We start from the raw sequence: 21,171 nt of genomic DNA, 5'->3' as shown, positions 1-21,171 counted from the left end.
CTATTTAAAGACTGAGCTGAAGAATGAAGGAAGAACTTCCACTCTTAACTTTAAGCTACCACAGACGAGAAGTCATAAAAATGCTATGGATATAATAACCTAGCAAAACATTTACTGAGCTGATATGTCAACAGATCCGTCTCCATGACAACTGAGCAAACTCTCTCAACTAATGAAGATTGTGTGATACGGTTGAAAGTTAGTAAGCCTGAAATGAATTTGACAAAGTTCAATCACAGGTTGTGAATCTTTCAATTTCATACAGTTTTATCTCAATTTGCTAATAATTTCAGAGGTCTTCCATCCTTTAAAAAGAGGTCCTAGGAAGGATTAAATAGGCCACAGTGAATGTTGATTTCAGTCACTGATCAAGCACAGCCCTTTCTCTTTGGGTGGACAGACTAAAAGGTAGCTTTGCAGTGGTAAATGCACATTACTGTGTAGCTTTGTGCTAATTGCATTCAGAAAATTGCTTGACAAACACTGGTGCAGACAGGTAATTCAATAAACTACAGTATTACTGGTTATTGGTTAGTATGACTACCAGTTATTTCATGAGGAACTATTCCTGTTCTTAAAATGAATATGACAGAAAACTACAGTACCAAAGTAAATATAAAGCCTGAATAAATAGTAAAAGTCAGAGGGGGCCCTTAGGGACTTCTGGGACTTCAGAGAAGGCCCAGCATATCAAAATTTGAAATGTCATGTTTGACACATTTTAATTAATGATAATTTATTCTCTTTTTTATTCTAATTTTAACTTGATTTTCTATCAAATTTGCTTCAGAAATGACAGTGTTAGTGTCCTAAAACCTTAACAATTGAGTTATCCAGTTAGATTGAGTTGTTGTTGTTGGCTCTAGGCAGAAAAAAGGTTACAGCTCGGTAACTCATTGGTTAGGACTTCATGACCCGGACAGAAGTCTGGAGCTTGTGTGTTAGTTTAGTAAGTGATGAGTGAATCAGCCAATCACATTTTGCTATTGTAGTGGGTGGGACAAAAAACATGCCCTACGCCTTCCAGAAGACAGCTGACATTAAGCTAGGGTCAAGACGGGTCAGTGAGCGCAAAGTGAGAATGAAGTACTACGGAGGACATCATGGGTAGCTTGATAGTATCGCCTTTTTCAGGACGTGCTTTCAAAGATAAGCGATCGATAATCCGAAATGGAAGACCAACTCCATCATTGGATTTAACAGAAAAGGGGAAAGTGTTGAAAGGCAATTTGAGACTTTGGATTTTATATTCAAGTATCGTTAAGGGTAGCCAAATAAGGTAAGCTTCCTTATTTTATTTTACTCGAAATCAAAGCTGTCTTGTTAATTTTGCATTGTCATGGCACTTCATCATGGCGTAAGTTTTGACATTTAGCATCTGATTATGTTGCTATCTATATAGCTCATGCCATAGTTTGCATTAATATTATTGTTATTTCTATTCTTAGTATGCAGAAAGACATCCAATGGATTTAAGTGGAATTTGAGGCATTACGTAGCTGGCAGTGGTGTGTGCGCTCACGATGTGTCGGTTCCGTTATTAGCTGTGTTTTCTGTGGTGCTAATGATAAAAGTGTGTTTGTTCATCGGAGCTGTGTGTCGGAGCTTTTTACCTTTTGTGGTGCTGAAAATGAAGGTGTGTGTGTATGTGTGTGTGTATACACAAAGTATATTGAAAGCAATCAAATCCCACTCACACACAAGGCTCAGATATTGTAAGAAACTAAGTTTGTTTTTATGATTCAACAGCTCTCACTCAGTCAACATGTGTCAACACAATATACATCCTACTGTATGTTAGGACTTGAAGCATGCTTTGATTTTCAAAGTGGGAAGACATGGCTCTTTATTTAGCTGCAGACCCTCTGGAGCCTTCCAATTTTTTTCACACATTTGTGATTTTTACGACTTCTAACTGGTCAAATGTTGGCAAATTCTTGTAGTGTGGATGGTTAGTGACACAAATCTGAGAATAGAAACAAATGGTGGCTAACAGGAGATGACCTCATGAAACAGATCTGATTGATACAATTTGATATGTGACGTTACCCTGAAGAATAAATATATTACACTGAAAAGAGAAGGTTTTGATTATTTGTACAAATTTGAACATTTCTAAAGGAATATGGCCAGATTTGTGGCAATAATTTGTCAAAGTATTAATGTGCTAGATGTCAGGCTATCCCCTCCCCTTATGCTGTCTGTGTTTTACCGTTCTCAAAATCCCTTCGCTACGGGAAACAACAACAACAACCTCCGAGCTACGAAGCTACACACTGAAGATGGCAAGTTTTGACGGAAATTTGGATCATCCAATAAGGCAGGTCAGCATAGTTCTTTCAGAGAATGATTGTAAAGATTTATTTTGTAGTTATGTTGATTGTAATGATTAACCATGTATTCAGCTAATTAATTGGTTAACTTCATTTAATATTTTATGTAGCGTTTTCTTTTTTTGCGGAGAATTAGCCATTCCAGAGCTTGCCTCCCTACATGCAAATGTTCCACCTACAATAAAAGTTCAACCTTTCTTGATTTTTTTTTAGAGGTTCTGCTTTGACTGAATGTCCTATCAAACAAAACACAATGTGCAGAAGTACTGATGGGGAGTGAGCGTGATCTGACTGATGAAGTGCGTCTTCAAACTCTGCAGATTACTGTAATTCAGCCAGTCCATGGCCATGGATCAAACTTTCCACTTTCAAACTTGGAAATCTGAATGTATCATTGTGCTGCAAAGTTTAACTGAATGGAGTTACACAGATGGACATGAAGATTTAAAACATGTGCCTCAAGTCCAAACGGCAGACAACAAGAGCAGCAGAGGTTGTGCAGCAGAGGTTGTGATATTATATTTTAAAAAGGCTTATTTTGCAAATATACTTGCTTTGAACAGTTCCAAAGGAAAATCATTGAGTGGACAATAAAACATTTCCAAAGGGAATGCGGCTCTGTTAAAAAAGCTCTAGAGATTTTGAAAGGATGCTGGTATGAAGTACAGCTGTAAACTTTGATTTCTTATTTTCCTGATGGCAAATCAAGATAGACAAATGAAGTTGCCTGTATTAAACTTAACTAACTTACTGGTTCAATACAGTAATGTTTCATTTTTGGCGAGACCCTACAGTCCCTAAATTTCTATGGATATCTACCAGTTTAGATTGATAGTAGGCCAAGCAAAGAAACAGTTTTAAATTCATTCTAAAATAAAGAGATCACAAACTGAAACATTTAAAGCATTTCTACATTTGGCACTCACACAGTGCCATCAATATTGAATTTCATCAGTGTGCAACAAAAAAATTGCATTATATTAAACTACAATGGATCCAGTTAGAAATTGTATAAACAGTCAACAGAAAAGTTGGAAAGTAGCTCCTGGACTGAACAAACACAAAATCTTTTGTTGACTGTGAAACTGTGCAGCCAATCACAGGCTGGAACAACCCTGCAGGCAGCCAGTCATAGACGTGGATCAGCACACTTGATGCCACAGGGTTATGGCACGATAGAGCGGTAGTCAATATCTGATTGGACTATAAACTGGCCACCACTGGTAAATCCCACAGATTTGGAGGATATCCATTTTAAATGAAAATGGTATTGGTTCAGGAGGCTAAAATTTAGGGAAAAAAAGGTTGCTGTCTCAGTAGTGTTTGTAGATGCAAGCAGCATTTTTGTTAGGGTTTATACATATTGAAATTCCAGGGTGTTTTGTTAACACATCCAGTATATTGTGCAGTACTTATAGACACACTTAAGAAACAAGGGTATTCCCCTACACACTGAATCACACATACACAATTAATACAAGTACACCCATCCCACACCTGTGACCTGCTAAAAAGATTAGAGCTTCTTATTATTTCTAGCACCATCGTTATATTGAATTATTTCCTGGCTATTAATAGAAATCCTGTGAGGTCACTGACATACAAGTCCACCCACCATGAATTTTGGGATGGTCTTAATAAAGCCCTGCTATGTGACCTCAGCCTGAGGACATCGTTCCTATGTTACAAACGTCTACACTTATACACACTCATGGAGTTCAGAGCAAGAAGAGATAGTGCAGACATGTGCAACCAACTGACTCTATTAACAAAATATTAGTGAACATTGCAAACATGCAATCACATCATGAAGATTACTCAATACCAATAAACCAGTATTTCTTTTTGGAAATGTGTATTTTACATCTCCAAGTCAAATACACATCTTTATTGAAACTCCTAAAATAAAACTTAAGAGGTGAAGCAATTTTATGGACTGAAGACCACTGACTGACACCGCTTCTTACCGTGATCTCTTGTCTTTGCTTTTAAACATTTTACTCTTACTGTTTGAGATGCTTGAGATAAAGATTAAACTACTGACGTGCATACATTATCAGGAGAGGAGCGGAGCGTAAACAAACATTAACATTGTTGCCTGTATGCGTTTCTCCTGGGGTGTTTATGCAGAGTTAACATAGATCAACATCTGGAAAGTAAAAACAATCTCTTATTTTACTTCAGCTGTCTGATATATCTGATGTCAGTAAGTGAAAATGAAAGTAAGACATTTCCTGAAACTGTACAAAATTTTACTTACTGGGATGTAGAGAAATATGACTTTATTTAAGACAATGAGATCTTTCAGTTCTGGGAGAAGGGGCATTGAATGCGTGGTAAGGAAATAACAGAAAATCAAAGACAAAAGGTAAAGACAGGTTCTTACCTCTGGTGTGGCAGGGTTGAAAGTCACACTGAGCACTGTGTCTGAGTGTTTTTGAAGTCTGTGTAGGTACCTACTGCTACGGATGTCATACACGTAGGCCTGAAATGAATGAGATGGACTACATGAACAACAGCAGGAATGATCTGTAACTATGCAGTGATGTACCGATGTAGAACCTTTATGAAGTTAAGTTAAAGAGTTAAGTTGACCCACGTAGTGAAGCTCACTTGATGATCAGCAGAGGTTTGTGCGTATGTTCAGAGATTGGGTAGACAGTGAGGCTCTTGTTGATATCATAAATCAGACATATCAAATCATGCAATACTGCGTAAACTAAAATGACTGGGGCCGGGTGTCAAACTTAAACCATTTTTGAGTGATAAATAAAATCTGTCTGTTGCATTAAATACTCATAACTGTTAAGTATCGAAAGTTGTCATCAAACACTTTGCAAGATTTTTAGTTTTGTTTTATTTTTGCTGACTGACAGTGTTCTAAACTCAACAAAGTTCCTTATTCCCTGATCAAAGGAAATAACTGCTAGTGTGAAGGCAACATTAAACACTGACGCACAAAGCAGTTCCAGATATTTAGTTATCTGTTGCACCTGTAACCACACCCACCAGTGATGCCACAGTGTGCTGACACACCCTGGAGTACACTTTTTTTTATCAATGCAGCAAGGCAAGAAGTTAAACAACTGGAGAGAAAAAAACAGATCTTCAGCTTGCATCAAGTTGCTCTTTAAATGGAGCAACAATGATACAAACTCAACAAATTGTACAGGTGTAAAATCTAAAACATCAAAACACAATCATATTACTCAACTACTGATCACTTCAAAATGTAAGTGGCCATTGAGACTATTTAACAATCCTATTGAACCCTTGTGGATATACAGTATTAGTGTTTTTCTGCTTTAAGATAGTAAACGCCTCGCTTATCATCCCTTTACTTGTGGGTGTTAAGTACAGTAGGTGTGGATTTTACACTTGATCTTGGGTACACACAAAGACAACTGCATACTGCTTGTGTAGACATCTCAGAATCAACACCTATAAATGAAATCTTAGAATATATATTTAATGTGTTATCAGCTTGTTAGCAACGTCTTTTTTTCTCTGAATACAATCAGTGAGTTTCAAGACCCATTCGTTTGCTTCAGTGCCAGGAGCAGAGATAAAAACAGATGTGGGGATGTTTGTTACCAGACGACGACTCATCAGATTCCTGCAGCTGTTTTGTATTATGTTTCCCTGAAAAATGCTTCAAGTGAGCGCTGTCTAACGGTCCATGGGTAGAGCATATCCTGTCTAAGGCATATGACTTGTGTGGTGCCTAACGGGGCATTGGATACTTAGAATACTTAGCATTAGAAATAAGTTCTTTTCAGGAATGCTAAAATATCACATGCATCTGCAGATGTATCAGTATATCAACTGTAACTAAAGCAGAGAGCAGGGCAATTGAGCCTGGGGTTTGAAAATTACCTTGCATATATATTGATTGACAATTCAAAAAAAGAAAACATATCCTCTGAATAATTAAATTCATGAATTGTATTCAGATAACAAGAGGGAAAGTCAGAACGGGTGAAAATAATACATATTTCAACTGAACATACAACAGGTTAATATCGACCACACTGAAATCATATTCCACTTAGATTGTTTTTGGCACTACAGTATGTTTTTTTGGAAAATGTGTAATATGATCTAGGGAGTCTTTTTAAAGTATTCATGTTTTTTCCCATGATTGCTTTTTGATATATTAAGACAAGTATAAATGTGTCTGGCTTATGGAAGTCTCAGGGCAGCTACAAATAAATATGGTGTAGCTCACTACCATATACTCTCCCGATTTCCCAGAAACGTTGGAAATGTCCGATCTCGACAGAGATGCTCTCAAATGTCCATGCTGAGTCCCCATAATTAATAATAACCAGCCGCATATATATTATTCAACAAGCACATAGAAGAAAAGAGAGATGGATAAGGAACAGGGAGGCAGTCTTCTGTAAATGTCTTCCAAGTATAAGGTGGAGTCTGGAAAAGCAATTAAAAACAGTTCTGCTTCAACATGAATGTTGTCTTCAATGGAAAAAGGCTCAAGTCCAAATAAAAACCTCTGAGTCAAGCACAAACAGTCCTCACCTTAAATGGAGGTGAGACTGATAAAGAAATGCTGCTGTCTTTTACAAGGTCAAGTAAGATATACATAATATAAAGTATATCTAAAATAATTTAATGTCACAATACTTTGCCGCTTATGCCTCTGGTGAACTGCAAGTACAATTTAACACACATGGTAGCAGATTTAATATATTAAAAAAAATCACATAGGACTTACTGTATCTGTCCCTTTGCATTATGGTATTGTGGGCCTGATTTAACTGTCAAAAATTAGTAAAAGTATCTCACGCTGCTATATTTTGTTGCTTTCTTAACAGCAGATTCACCACTCTGTAAACTGGCCAAACACTGATATACAGTGACACATGATAAATTACACATTCAATCTTGTTGAAGCTTTTAAAATGCCACATTAGCCATCAACATTTTGTAACTTTGTGACTGTCACTGTCACAAACATAATGTATAGGTTGCTTTGATGTGCAGACCCCTTAATTACTTTATCACCATATTATATTTTACAGAAATGAAAAAAAAATGACTGGTTATAATTGTAATCTTGTGAAATTATGCTAAAAGAAAACCTGACTGTCTGAGATACAGTATATGTAGAGAAGTGTACACATGCGCACGCATAGGCATACACACACACACACACACACACACACACACACACACACACACACACACACACACACACAACACACACACACACACACACACACACACAACACACACACACACACACTGTATAAGGAAAGACAGACTATAAAAACTTACACAGTTATCCTCAGAGCCAGAGGCAATGAAGCGGCCGCATGGTGAGATGGCTGAAGAGCACGGATGGCAGCGATTTAGATGGTTCTCATAACGCCGTACGCACCTGAGGAGGAGTTATGGTCTTATTAAAAGCACATAATATGTATACTTTATACAATAAAATGATATAATCCAAAATAAATTATTTTACCCTGAACTCTGTGCGTCAAGAAAGACTGTGACATAGAAGGGGAAATCTTTGAAAAAACAGAATTATAATCTAAAAAACAATGCTTGAGAAGTGAGATATCTTAGATGACGAATGGCCCCCTCGTGTAACTCTGCGCTGTTTCTTTTGGTGTGCAACAGCATGTAATGTCTTTACAATGCCACTAACAAGTAGCTGAGCTAGGGTCTCTGTATGGGCTGGCATGTTGGCAGGGCTTCAACAGGATATGGTGAGAGCATGTCTTTGACATTCACATGCTAATGTCATTAAGCTGGACCAAAGTAGGTCATATTCACTGTACTGGTGATCATAAAGACATTTGATATACCCAGTGTAGTGAGCAAGTTAAATAAAAGCAAGCAACAATACTGTTGATTGTTGTTAAGACTGTGTAAGAAAGCTGAACTCTATGGCATTTTTTTTGTGATGTATTCACTGGCATTACTGTATTTTGTAAGACGTTCCTTTCATTTTTCCAGTATATTGCCAATGTCAGCTGACTACGCTATCTGCCCATACAGCCCTCAAAAGAGTAAGTTACAAATTATTGCTGGCTGCAACTTAACACCTCATGAGACGGAGTTGGTTCAGCCAAAAACCTAGGGTCAGGAGGCAAGACAACCCATAGCCTTCACTGTGGAGATCAAATGCTTAAGTCCAGGTTAGCTTGAATTTAAGAATATACCCAACAGGGTCATATTATCTCCTGTGTGACAGCCACTCATGACAAACCTCTTATCATTTCAATGTACAGCAAGATGAATGAGATGTATCTGTTTCTAAATTCCCATCAGTCCATCTGGTCATTCAGGTCTACAGCAGTGCTGAAACAAGCGGTCACCATCACACTGATAAGAAGCAGTTTAAGAATAAGAAGCAGCTTTAACAAGTTTGAAAAAACACTCATCTGGTTTTCAGAAGTGTCAGAAGACACACACATTCTCCGTGTTGTGTGAGTGATGACTATCGGGCATTTGCCTGATGACTAACACAGACTGCACTGGAGGGTCTGATACTCTTGGGTGGGAGACTATACGGTTACTGAATCCACCTGGGTATTCAGTGTCAGTAATCAAGGTAATCAGCAGCCTAATCATTGCTATTTATTTGCAGCCAATATATTTCACCCACTAAGGAGAAAGCTTGCTTTGACTTGTACTATTTGATATTATTTAATATAAATGCGTTATTGATCTATTAAGTCACAACATTCATTTATCAGATGATGGAAATTTCACCAGATTCAAGAGAATACATCACTGGACTAAAGAGAAACATCTGTTCTCTCTATCTTTAGAATCAGTATCTGAATGAGGCTGATTTGAAACTATGCTAAATACTGCAGTGTAGATCCCTAAACTGGAACCTTGCACTCTAAAATACATCATTTGTAAATACAAGGGGTGAGGGCACTTACATTGCCTATAATTCTTTAAGTGTTGCAGATGTTCATAAACCATTACCCTTATTCAAACAATGTTTGTCTTGTCTGAAAAGGAAGGAGCAAGAAGTGCTGGGGATTCTCATGTGACAGAGTAAAATAAAATTAAGATTGAGTTTCAGAAGTTTCCACTGAGTGAAATGTACATTCCCCATTGTGGTTTTTCTGACGGAACACAGTATTAACCCCAAATTTGTCCCAACTTAGAGTTTCTGTCAATGGAGTTGTGTCTAATAAAAACACTGTTTCATTAACTGTGCTGTACAGTGGCCATAGCCATATACAGTATCACCATGGGTAAAAAAACGTAAGCTTTTACGCAGACAGTTATTCATCAGCAGTGTTTATGGACAAATAACTCGATTGCAAAACAACTTACATTTTTCTTGATAAAATGGCAATGACCCGACAAATGTCAAACTAAACAGGACTGCTTATTTAATCAACATATTTTTCTATTCTCTATTAAGGCTATGTAGCCATTCAAATAGCTATGATTTTACATGCTGAAGTTTAGAGATATTTTCTTCTCAAACGTCTGCCACCAGTCCAATACAATGAGAACATTTTGATTTTCTTTCTGATGCATCCATATGTTTCACTTCAGAGAAACTGCATCTGCGAAGGGATGCTTGATGACAGCTCTAAGAACCAGAAGTTGACCTGGAAACCAGGCACAAATATTTATCAGACAGAAATAAGGTTTTGATTGAGTCTGGGATGAGGAGTTAAACATGGAAGTAGTCTCAGACATGAAAGAATGAACTTATTAAAAAATGCCTTTACCGGGCCAAAAAGAACATTTTGAAATCCAATAGAGCCTACTTGAATTATCCGCCTTATATGGAAGTGATACTAAAGGCCAAAGAAATATATTCTTAGCTACGTACTTTGGAAATTGAACAATTGCAATTCAATCATTGACTGAGGTATGTTTGTATAAGAAACAATGCTGATGTAATTGGAATATAATGTAATTTTGCACTCCCAGGAAGAGCAGAGAGAAAAAAGCAATATTGTTTTGTTTTTTTCATTAATGTGCTTAAACATTTATTGCTCTTGGGTAATTTTGGCAGATCTGATGAAACAACCCTTCAGCCCGAGGTTAAGACAGTAAAGCCAGCACAAAACAAATGGGGTACAAATGACATAACAGTTTCATTAATGTTATTTATCACTGTAAATGTAATATGTTAATCTTTTTGTCAGAAAACAGAACAAAAAATACATACAGTACATGATTACCATGAGGATAACCTGTATAGAGGTTGCATACAGGTGATCCAAATATTTAATCTGAATTCATGGGAAAACACTATTATTTCATAATGAGGGAGTCATTTCAGAATTGTATGCCAGTTGTTCTGGATAGCACTATTTGCCACGTGTCCAAAATATCATAAAAAGCAATTGTTTTGGTTAAGTAGCCATACACTTCTGTAATGCCACCAATGTTGTGCTCATAGGTTTTAAATCCAACAGAGCAGACCAACCTCAGTGTACGGAGGTCCCAAATCTTCACACCATCCGTGACTGCACCGGTAAGGAAGAGGTTGTATGAATCCGGCGTTTGTGTGCTAAACATGGAGCCCTGTGAAAAATACACAAAAAACAAAAATGACTAGTCAGCACATGCTTGACTGAAATAAGTTGCAAATCAGCTTCTCTTATTGTCCAGTGCTGGAAAGGTTTGTTGCTGTATATCCTGTAATGGCAAATAGTTTTCATAGTATTATTCCAGGTAGCATTATTATTACCTATAAGTAGAATGTGACATTAAAGCAACACTAAAGCACTTTTCCCGCTTCGGTCCCCCTACAGGTTGGAAGCGGAATTGTCCATTACCGCTGTTGTAATGTCTCATTATGTCTCATTCAAACTACAGATCTGCTACCCGATCTAGCAAACTTGCTTAATGTAATGTAATGGACAATTCCGCTTCCAACCTCTCCGTGAACCATCACCTTATCGTGGTGGAGAGGTTTGTGTGTCTCTGTGAACCTGAGGGCTGTGTTGTCTGGAGCTTTGTGCTCCTGGTAGGGTCTCCCAAGGCAAAGTGGTCTCAGGTGAGGGGCCAGACAAAGAATGGTTCAAAAACCCCAATGAAAAAGCTAAGCAGAGATGGAGTGACCCTGCCCGGAGGAAGCCCGGGGCCCCCGTCTGGAGCCAGGCCCAGACGGCGGGCTCGCCGGCGAAGCGCCTGGTGGCGGGTTTGCCACGGAGCCGGCCGGGCACAGCCCGAACAAGCTACGTGGCAACTCCCTCTCCATCCCATGGGCCCACCACCTGTGGGAGGAACCGTTGGGGTCGGGTGCAATGCCACATGGGTGGCAGTGAAGGTCAGGGGCCTCGACGGACCAGACCCGGGCGGCAGACGCTGGCTCTGGGGACGTGGAACGTCACCTCTCTGTGGGGAAGGAGCCGGAACTGGTGCGGGAGGTGGGCGCTACCGGTTAGATCTGGTGGGGCTTACCTCTACGCACAGTCTTGGTTCTGGAACCATCCTCCTGGATAGGGGTTGGACTCTTTTCTTCTCCGGAGTTGCCCAGGGTGTGAGGCGCCGGGCGGGTGTGGGGATACTCACAAGCCCCCGGCTGAGCGCCGCTGTGTTGGAGTTTACCCCGTGGACGAGAGGGTCGCCTCCCTCGCCTGCGGGTTGTGGGGGAAAACTCTGACTGTTGTTTGTGCATATGCACCAAACAGGAGTTCGGAGTATTCGGCCTTCTTGGAGACCTTGACTGGAGTCCTGCATGGGGCTCCAGTGGGGGACTCCATTGTTCTGCTGGGGGACTTCAACGCACACGTGGGCAATGATGGAGACACCTGGAGAGGCGTGATTGGGAGGAACGGCCTCCCTGATCTAAACCAGAGTGGTTGTTTGTTGTTGGACTTCTGTGCTAGTCATGGATTGTCTATAACAAACACCATGTTCGAACATAGGGATAATCATAAGTGTACCTGGTACCAGAGCACCCTAGGCCGAAGGTCAATGATCGATTTTATAATCGTTTCATCTGATCTGAGGCCGTATGTTTTGGACACTCGGGTGAAGAGAGGGGCAGAGTTGTCAACCGATCACCATCTGGTGGTGAGTTGGGTCAGAGGGTGGGGGAAGACTCTGGACAGACCTGGTAAGCCCAAACGTGTAGTGCGGGTAAATTGGGAACGTCTGGAGGAGGCCCCTGTCCAACAGACTTTCAACTCACACCTCCGGCGGAGCTTTTCGTGCATCCCTGTGGAGGCTGGGGGCATTGAACCCGAGTGGACAATGTTCAAAGTTTCCATTGCTGAAGCTGCGGCGAGGAGCTGTGGTCTTAGGGTCTTAGGTGCCTCAAGGGGCGGTAACCCACGAACACCGTGGTGGACACCGGTGGTCAGGGAAGCCGTCCGACTCAAGAAGGAGTCTTTCCGGGATATGTTATCCCGGAGGACTCCGGAGGCAGTTGCAGGGTACCGAAGGGCCCGAAGGGCTGCAGCCTCTGCCGTGAAAGAGGCAAAGCAGCGGGTGTGGGAGAAGTTTGGAGAAGACATGGAGAAGGACTTTCGGTCAGCACCAAAGTGCTTCTGGAAAACTGTTCGCCACCTCAGGAGGGGGAAGCGGGGAACCATCCAAGCTGTGTACAGTAAGGATGGGACACTGTTGACCTCAACTGAGGAGGTAATAGGGCGGTGGAAGGAGCACTTTGAGGAACTCCTGAATCCGACTAATACGCCCTCTATCTTAGAGGCAGAGCTGGAGGATAATGGGGGATTGTCGTCGATTTCCCAGGCGGAAGTCACTGATGTAGTCAAACAACTACACAGTGGCAAAGCCCCGGGGATTGATGAGATCCGTCCAGAAATGCTCAAGGCTCTGGGTGTGGAGGGGCTGTCCTGGTTGACACGCCTTTTCAACATTGCGTGGAAGTCTGGGACAGTGCCAAAGGAGTGGCAGACTGGGGTGGTGGTTCCCCTTTTTAAAAAGGGGGACCAGAGGGTGTGTGCCAATTATAGGGGTATCACACTTCTCAGCCTCCCTGGTAAAGTCTACTCCAAGGTGCTGGAAAGGAGGGTTCGGCCGATAGTCGAACCTCGGGTTGAGGAGGAACAATGCGGTTCCGTCCTGGTCGTGGAACAACGGACCAGCTCTTCACTCTCGCAAGGATCCTGGAGGGAGCCTGGGAGTATGCCCAACCGGTCTACATGTGTTTTGTAGATTTGGAGAAGGCGTATGACCGGGTCCCCGGGAGATACTGTGGGAGGTGCTGCGGGAGTATGGGGTGAGGGGTCTCTACTCAGAGCCATCCAATCTCTGTATGACCAAAGTGAGAGCTGTGTCCGGGTTCTCGGTAGTAAGTCGGACTCGTTTCAGGTGAGGGTTGGCCTCCGCCAGGGCTGCGCTTTGTCACCAATCCTGTTTGTAATATTTATGGACAGGATATCGAGGCGTAGTCGGGGTGGGGAGGGGTTGCAGTTGGTGGGCTGGGGATCTCATCGCTGCTCTTTGCAGATGATGTGGTCCTGATGGCATCATCGGCCTGCGACCTTCAGCACTCACTGGATCGGTTCGCAACCGAGTGTGAAGCGGTTGGGATGAGGATCAGCACCCCTAAATCTGAGGCCATGGTTCTCAGCAGGAAACCGATGGAATGCCTTCTCCAGGTAGGGAATGAGTCCTTACCCCAAGTGAAGGAGTTCAAGTACCTTGGGGTTGTGTTCACGAGTGAGGGGACAATGGAGCGGGAGATTGGTCGGAGAATCGGGCGCAGCGGGTGCGGTATTGCATTCAATCTATCGCACCGTTGTGACGAAAAAGAGAGCTGAGCCAGAAGGCAAAGCTCTCGATCTACCGGTCAGTTTTCGTTCCTACCCTCACCTATGGTCATGAAGGCTGGGTCATGACCGAAAGAACGAGATCCAGGGTACAAGCGGCGAAATGGGTTTCCTCAGGAGGGTGGCTGGCGTCTCCCTTAGAGATAGGGTGAGAAGCTCAGTCATCCGTGAGGAGCTCGGAGTAGCCGCTGCTCCTTTGCGTCGAAAGGAGCCAGTTGAGGTGGTTCGGGCATCTGGTAAGGATGCCCCCCTGGGCGCCTCCCTAGGGAGGTGTTCAGGGACGTCCAGCTGGGAGGAGGCCTCGGGAAGACCCAGGACTAGGTGGAGGGATTATATCTCCAACCTGGCCTGGGAACGCCTCGGGATCCCCCAGTCGGAGCTGGTTAATGTTGCTCGGGAAAGGGAAGTTTGGGGTCCCCTGCTGGAGCTGCTCCCCCCGCGACCCGACACCGGATAAGCGGACGAAGATGGATGGATGGATGGATGGACTTGTAGGGGGACCGAAGCGGCGAACGTGCTTAAGTGTTGCTTTAATGTCACATTCTACTTTTAGACAATCTAAGGGACCGTTTGGTATTTATGGAATGGACCACCGGAGGAAAATAGGGGAGGGTCATGTATTTTTATTCTTTGTTGAGGGGAGGGTCATCCAACATTTTTTAGTGCAGAGGGAGGGCGGGGGGGCGGGTGGTCACCCAAGTTTTGTATTCAGCCTAGTGACTGAAACGGGTAATTGCATTGTTTAAAAAAATTAGTGGAATAATTACGTTGCATGACCAGATATTTTATAAATATCTTAAATAACACAAAACAACTAAATGGTGGTAGTTAATACATCTGATTTCATATACTACTTCAGTAAAAAAAATATTTCCTGGCTGACGATGCGAGCAGCAGGACGTAAAAAACAAAAATGACTGATGCTAGTCTGGACATCTTACCGTGCCAAGGTTGCAATAAAGGTTTCCTAAATGCCATGTATATACATTTGATGTCAGCTTACTTATCGATTGCGGGTTATGTGTAGATTTGTACTTACTTTCCACTTTATTTAAACGGCGAAGTGGAGGAAGCCTAGTGACGAGTCCATAGCAACCAGTTTGTGTGTTGAATGTTACCCAGAGTGCTTTGCTGAATGGTCTCAATGTTTTATTGTTTTATTTCATGTGAATACTAGTTTACTAGAGGAGTCACTTAGTATTTGAAGTAATGCAGTAAGTGTCCATGCTTATTGTGTTTCCACAACTATTTTAGTGAGTAAATCTACTGAAATGGCCACCACACCATAACAGAGGAGTGTGATGTGTAAGATGAGAAAGCAAGTCATGTATGTCATTGCTGTAAAAAAAACAAAACAACAATGGTAATCTGTATATCTTTGCCAAGCAAAAACCAGTGCAGAAGGTATCGATAAATTGTTGGGGGAGGGTCATTCCTTTTTTCCAAATCGTTTTGGAGGGTCATAGAAAAATTATTACTGGCGAGGGGAGGGTCATGTCTATTTTGACTAAAGGTCCCAATACTCCTCCGGTGGCCCCTTAAATAAATAACTAACAGTCCCTAAGCACATTGGGGTTAGAAGGAAAAACTGGAATAGAAGCAAAAACTGGAATAGAAGCAAAATTGGTGTTGATTTGTCCTTGTGTCATTTTTCCATCCGTTTTTGCACCACACTGAGATACACTTCAGCTATAAATATAGACTTTCCACAGCACATCTATACATTAATTCCATATATGACAATTCACAAGTTTTCAGCTGATACAGTAGAGTGTGTGTGTCTGTGAGTGTGTGTGAGAGAGACAGAGAGCGCGAGAGAGAGAGAGAGCAGCGGTGAGTGCGCTGTTTTGTTTAGCTTTCCATTAGGAGTGTGAGAACGGGACTCTGAGAGGGCATTTCCAGTTCCATTTTCCGAGAAGCCCTCTGCTCTGATGAGTTCCAGGTGAATTTTTGCAAAAAAGGCGATGGAAATTTGAAGTGGGAAAAGCTGCTTCACTTGCTGAGGTTTCTGACGTTTGGTCCGCCTCGGGACGAGAAAGGAAGAGGGGTGGGAAGAGTGATGTTATGTGTACAGTCCCCAGGCAGGGGCAATCCCTCTGATCCGCAGGTGTTAACCCTACAGCACCCTTGGGCACCCAGGCGGAGGACCCCACATTGACGCAATAGCCAAGCTTTAACAACACACGGCAGGCTTTCCACAGTGTATGGCACACAATAGCTGGCGTGACAAAGAGCAGGCACCTCTGGGTAGTGTATATGAGTATAGGCAGCTGTGTGTTGAATGGGTTGATGCATTTTATCCATCCCACTAGCTGCAGTGTGTCCAGCTAATCCAGGCTGGCCTTGAGTGTCAAGTATGCACAGGTCAACATGCAGAACTTCAATACCCCTAGGTCACTGGGTACAAGCCTCTCTCTCAAGCATCTGTAGGATTTCCATATTTTTATGACCAAAATGAATGTATCTGTTGCTATTATAAAGCTGGCAAACCAGAAACCAGAACTTCATTTTATTGTAGAATGTAAAATGATAGCTTCACAGAAATGTAAATAATATGCCGAATACCCAGACTTGGATGCATTAATTTATTATTATTATCTATAGTTTTTACGTGATGCAGTATTACATTCTTTATAGCACTATAATGGATGTGGATACAGGCCCAGGCTGCCTACTTGTTAGACACCAGCAAATTGGGTCCACATTGGTCCAAGACAGTGATGTGGAAGTAAGGCCACATAAACCCAAACTGCATCATGGAACAGCATTACTCCAAGGCTACCATCCAGCATGGAATCTCCTTCTGCCATCTCCTATGGCAGGCTTAATCCTGATGCACCAGGGATTTACATTCAAACACTCAGCAAGATGAATGATACTGATGATGGCACGTACTGTCTGTCGGTGATGGAAACTTTTTTTTAACCATGACCTTCTTTACTCACACCACACACTAACACTTACATTCCCTCAAAGACGATCTGTGTCTTATATAACTCGTGCAACACTCATAGATGTCTTATGTAAGACTATAACATCTGCCAAATAGTAGACCCTTCAAGAGTAAGATGGAAGATGGGGATCACAACTGATGCAAAGCCAAGCAAATTATTTGCTGTGTGGGTCAGGTCTAAACGTTGCTCAGTCTGCCTGTGGAGTGATGAGATGTCTTTCCATTTACAAAGGTTACTTTTTTTAGTCAAACTATTTAAAGAAAAGCAATATTCATGGAAAAACGAGGTAGAGATGGAGTGACCCTGCCCGGAGGAAGCCCGGGGCCCCCGTCTGGAGCCAGGCCCAGACGGCGGGCTCGTCAGCGAGCGCCTGGTGGCCGGGTTTGCCACGGAGCCCGGCCGGGCACAGCCCGAACAAGTTACGTGGCTCCCATCTCTCCAGCCCATGGGCCCATCTCTCCAGCCCATGGGCCCACCACCTGTGGGAGGAACCGCTGGGGTCGGGTGCGATGCCACATGGGTGGCAGTGAAGGTCAGGGGCCTCGACGGACCAGACCCGGGCAGCAGACGCTGGCTCTGGGGACGTGGAACGTCACCTCTCAGTGGGGGAAGGAGCCGGAACTGGTGCGGGAGGTGGAGCGCTACCGGTTAGATCTGGTGGGGCTTACCTCTACGCACAGTCTTGGTTCTGGAACCATACTCCTGGATAGGGGTTGGACTCTTTTTCTTCTCCGGAGTTGCCCAGGGTGTGGGCGCCGGGCGGGTGTGGGGATACTCACAAGCCCCCGGCTGAGCGCTGCTGTGTTGGAGTTTACCCCGGTGGACGAGAGGGTCGCCTCCCTACGCCTGCGGGTTGTGGGGGGGAAAACTCTGACTGTTGTTTGTGCATATGCACCAAACAGGAGTTCGGAGTATTCGGCCTTCTTGGAGACCTTGACTGGAGTCCTGCATGGGGCTCCAGTGGGGGACTCCATTGTTCTGCTGGGGGACGCACACGTGGGCAATGATGGAGACACCTGGAGAGGCGTGATTGGGAGGAACGGCCTCCCTGATCTAAACCAGAGTGGTTGTTTGTTGTTGGACTTCTGTGCTAATAATGGATTGTCTATAACGAACACCATGTTCGAACACAGGGATGCTCCTGTGTACCTGTGTACCTGGTACCAGAGCACCCTAGGCCGAAGGTCAATGATCGATTTTATAATCGTTTCATCTGATCTGAGGCCGTATGTTTTGGACACTCGGGTGAAGAGAGGGGCAGAGTTGTCAACCGATCACCATCTGGTGGTGAGTTGGGTCAGGGGGTGGGGGAAGACTCTGGACAGACCTGGTAAGCCCAAACGTGTAGTGCGGGTGAATTGGGAACGTCTGGAGGAGGCCCTTGTCCGACAGACTTTCAACTCACACCTCCGGCGGAGCTTTTCGTGCATCCCTGTGGAGGCTGGGGGCATTGAACCCGAGTGGACAATGTTCAAAGTTTCCATTGCTGAAGCTGCGGCGAGGAGCTGTGGTCTTAGGGTCTTAGGTGCCTCAAGGGGCGGTAACCCACGAACACCGTGGTGGACACCGGTGGTCAGGGAAGCCGTCCGACTGAAGAAGGAGTCTTTCCGGATATGTTATCCCGGAGGTCTCGGAGGCAGTTGCAGGGTACCGAAGGGCCCGAAGGGCTGCAGCCTCTGCCGTGAAAGAGGCAAAGCAGCGGGTGTGGGAGAAGTTTGAGAAGACATGGAGAAGGACTTTTGGTCGGCACCAAAGTGCTTCTGAAAAACTGTTCGCCACCTCAGGAGGGGGGGGGGGAACCATCCAAGCTGTGTACAGTAAGGATGGGACACTGTTGACCTCAACTGAGGAGGTAATAGGGCGGTGGAAGGAGCACTTTGAGGAACTCCTGAATCCGACTAATACGCCCTCTACGTTAGAGGCAGAGCTGGAGGATAACGGGGATTGTCGTCGATTTCCGGGCGGAAGTCACTGATGTAGTCAAACAACTCCACAGTGGCAAAGCCCCGGGATTGATGAGATCCGTCCAGAAATGCTCAAGGCTCTGGGTGTGGAGGGGCTGTCCTGGTTGACACGCCTCTTCAACATTGCGTGGAAGTCTGGGACGGTGCCAAAGGAGTGGCAGACTGGGGTGGTGGTTCCCCTTTTTTTAAAAGGGGGACCAGAGGGTGTGTGCCAATTACAGGGGTATCACACTTCTCAGCCTCCCTGGTAAAGTCTACTCCAAGGTGCTGGAAAGGAGGGTTCGGCCGATAGTCGAACCTCGGGTTGAGGAGGAACAATGCGGATTCCGTCATGGTCGTGGAACAACGGACCAGCTCTTCACTCTCACTCGCAAGAATCCTGGAGGGAGCCTGGGAGTATGCCCAACCGGGTCTACATGTGTTTTGTGGATTTGGAGAAGGCGTATGACCGGGTCCCCCGGGAGATACTGTGGGAGGTGCTGCGGGAGTATGGGGTGAGGGGGTCTCTACTCAGGGCCATCCAATCTCTGTACAACCAAAGCGAGAGCTGTGTCCGGGTTCTCGGTAGTAAGTCGGACTCGTTTCAGGTGAGGGTTGGCCTCCGCCAGGGCAGGGCTGCGCTTTGTCACCAATCCTGTTTGTAATATTTATGGACAGGATATCGAGGCGTAGTCGGGGTGGGGAGGGGTTGCAGTTTGGTGGGCTGGGGATCTCATCGCTGCTCTTTGCAGATGATGTGGTCCTGATGGCATCATCGGCCTGCGACCTTCAGCACTCACTGGATCGGTTTGCAACCGAGTGTGAAGCGGTTGGGATGAGGATCAGCACCTCTAAATCTGAGGCCATGGTTCTCAGCAGGAAACCGATGGAATGCCTTCTCCAGGTAGGGAATGAGTCCTTACCCCAAGTGAAGGAGTTCAAGTACCTTGGGGTTTTGTTCGCGAGTGAGGGGACAATGGAGCGGGAGATTGGTCGGAGAATCGGCGCAGCGGGTGCGGTATTGCATTCAATCTATCGCACCGTTGTGACGAAAAGAGAGCTGAGCAAGAAGGCAAAGCTCTCGATCTACCGGTCAATTTTTGTTCCTACCCTCACCTATGGTCATGAAGGCTGGGTCATGACCGAAAGAACGAGATCCAGGGTACAAGCGGCCGAAATGGGTTTCCTCAGAAGGGTGGCTGGCGTCTCCCTTAGAGATAGGGTGAGAAGCTCAGTCATCCGTTAGGAGCTCGGAGTAGAGCCGCTGCTCCTTTGCGTCGAAAGGAGCCAGTTGAGGTGGTTCGGGCATCTGGTAAGGATGCCCCCTGGGCGCCTCCCTAGGGAGGTGTTCCAGGCACGTCCAGCTGGCAGGAGGCCTCGGGGAAGACCCAGGACTAGGTGGAGGGATTATATCTCCAACCTGGGCTGGGAACGCCTCGGGATCCCCCAGTCGGAGCTGGTTAATGTTGCTCGGGAAAGGGAAGTTTGGGGTCCCCTGCTGGAGCTGCTCCCCCCGCGACCCGACACCGGATAAGCGGACGAAGATGGATGGATGGATGGACAATATTCATATTTTGCATTTTAACTGGTTATTTTTGGCATCAGTCACAACAATAGGGGTTGCTTGCTCAATGGTCTCCAGTTTTACTGTACTAAACAATTTCTTATCTCTGAAGAATCTATGCATAGAGCCCACATAGTGAACACATTTCTTGCACTGTATGTCACTTACACATATGCTGTCATTAACTTTACATCTTATTACAAATATAATAAAGATAATAATACCTATTTGACCAGTCAGTTTTTTTTTACAGGGAAATTTAAATGGCCTCACCTTGTTCTGTGTAATGCAGTGGACAGCTCTGCTGTGGGCATCAGGGAGCGCTGAGGCAACTGAACCCTTATTCATGTCAAATACTTGAATGGACCGATCTGAACCACACACCACTACGATATCTGACAGCTTTTAAGAAAAGTCATGCGATTTATTATTTGCAAACTATAGCCTGCAGTAGATGAGATGTGTGATCTCTAAGTTTTTATTATGTAAAGTGTTCAAAGTAATTTTTCTAAGACAAAACAAAAAACATATCTGATCAATAACTAAAGAATGACAACTTCCCCTTGTACTTCATGGGCCAGCCCTAGAGCAGCACTAATGCTGGCCCATGTACATACT

The 21,171-nt window shown here is 44.0% G+C and overlaps 1 protein-coding gene across 5 annotated transcripts in view; it reads right to left on the bottom strand.

Annotated features, from left to right (window-relative positions):
• wdr27 (WD repeat domain 27) overlaps window positions 1-21,171 on the bottom strand; it is a 55,934-nt gene that overhangs the window by 9,735 nt on the left and 25,028 nt on the right. For 4 of the 5 annotated variants that reach the window (XR_003694684.1, XM_028602655.1, XM_028602657.1 and 1 more), the window contains exons 20-23: window positions 20,827-20,948; window positions 10,774-10,871; window positions 7,632-7,734; window positions 4,720-4,818 (exon numbers count right to left, since the gene is read on the bottom strand). Coding sequence is in view for 4 of the 5 variants with exons in the window: in XM_028602655.1 (XP_028458456.1) it covers window positions 4,720-4,818; window positions 7,632-7,734; window positions 10,774-10,871; window positions 20,827-20,948 (422 nt within the window). In the remaining variant the exon portion in view is untranslated. The remainder of the gene's footprint in view (window positions 1-4,719; window positions 4,819-7,631; window positions 7,735-10,773; window positions 10,872-20,826; window positions 20,949-21,171) is intronic. The other variant, XM_028602656.1, reaches the window with a different exon arrangement.

Source organism: Perca flavescens, chromosome 17 (assembly GCF_004354835.1).
Source record: "Perca flavescens isolate YP-PL-M2 chromosome 17, PFLA_1.0, whole genome shotgun sequence".
NCBI classification, from domain to species: domain Eukaryota; kingdom Metazoa; phylum Chordata; class Actinopteri; order Perciformes; family Percidae; genus Perca; species Perca flavescens.
This window is presented reverse-complemented; position numbering and strand designations above follow the sequence as displayed.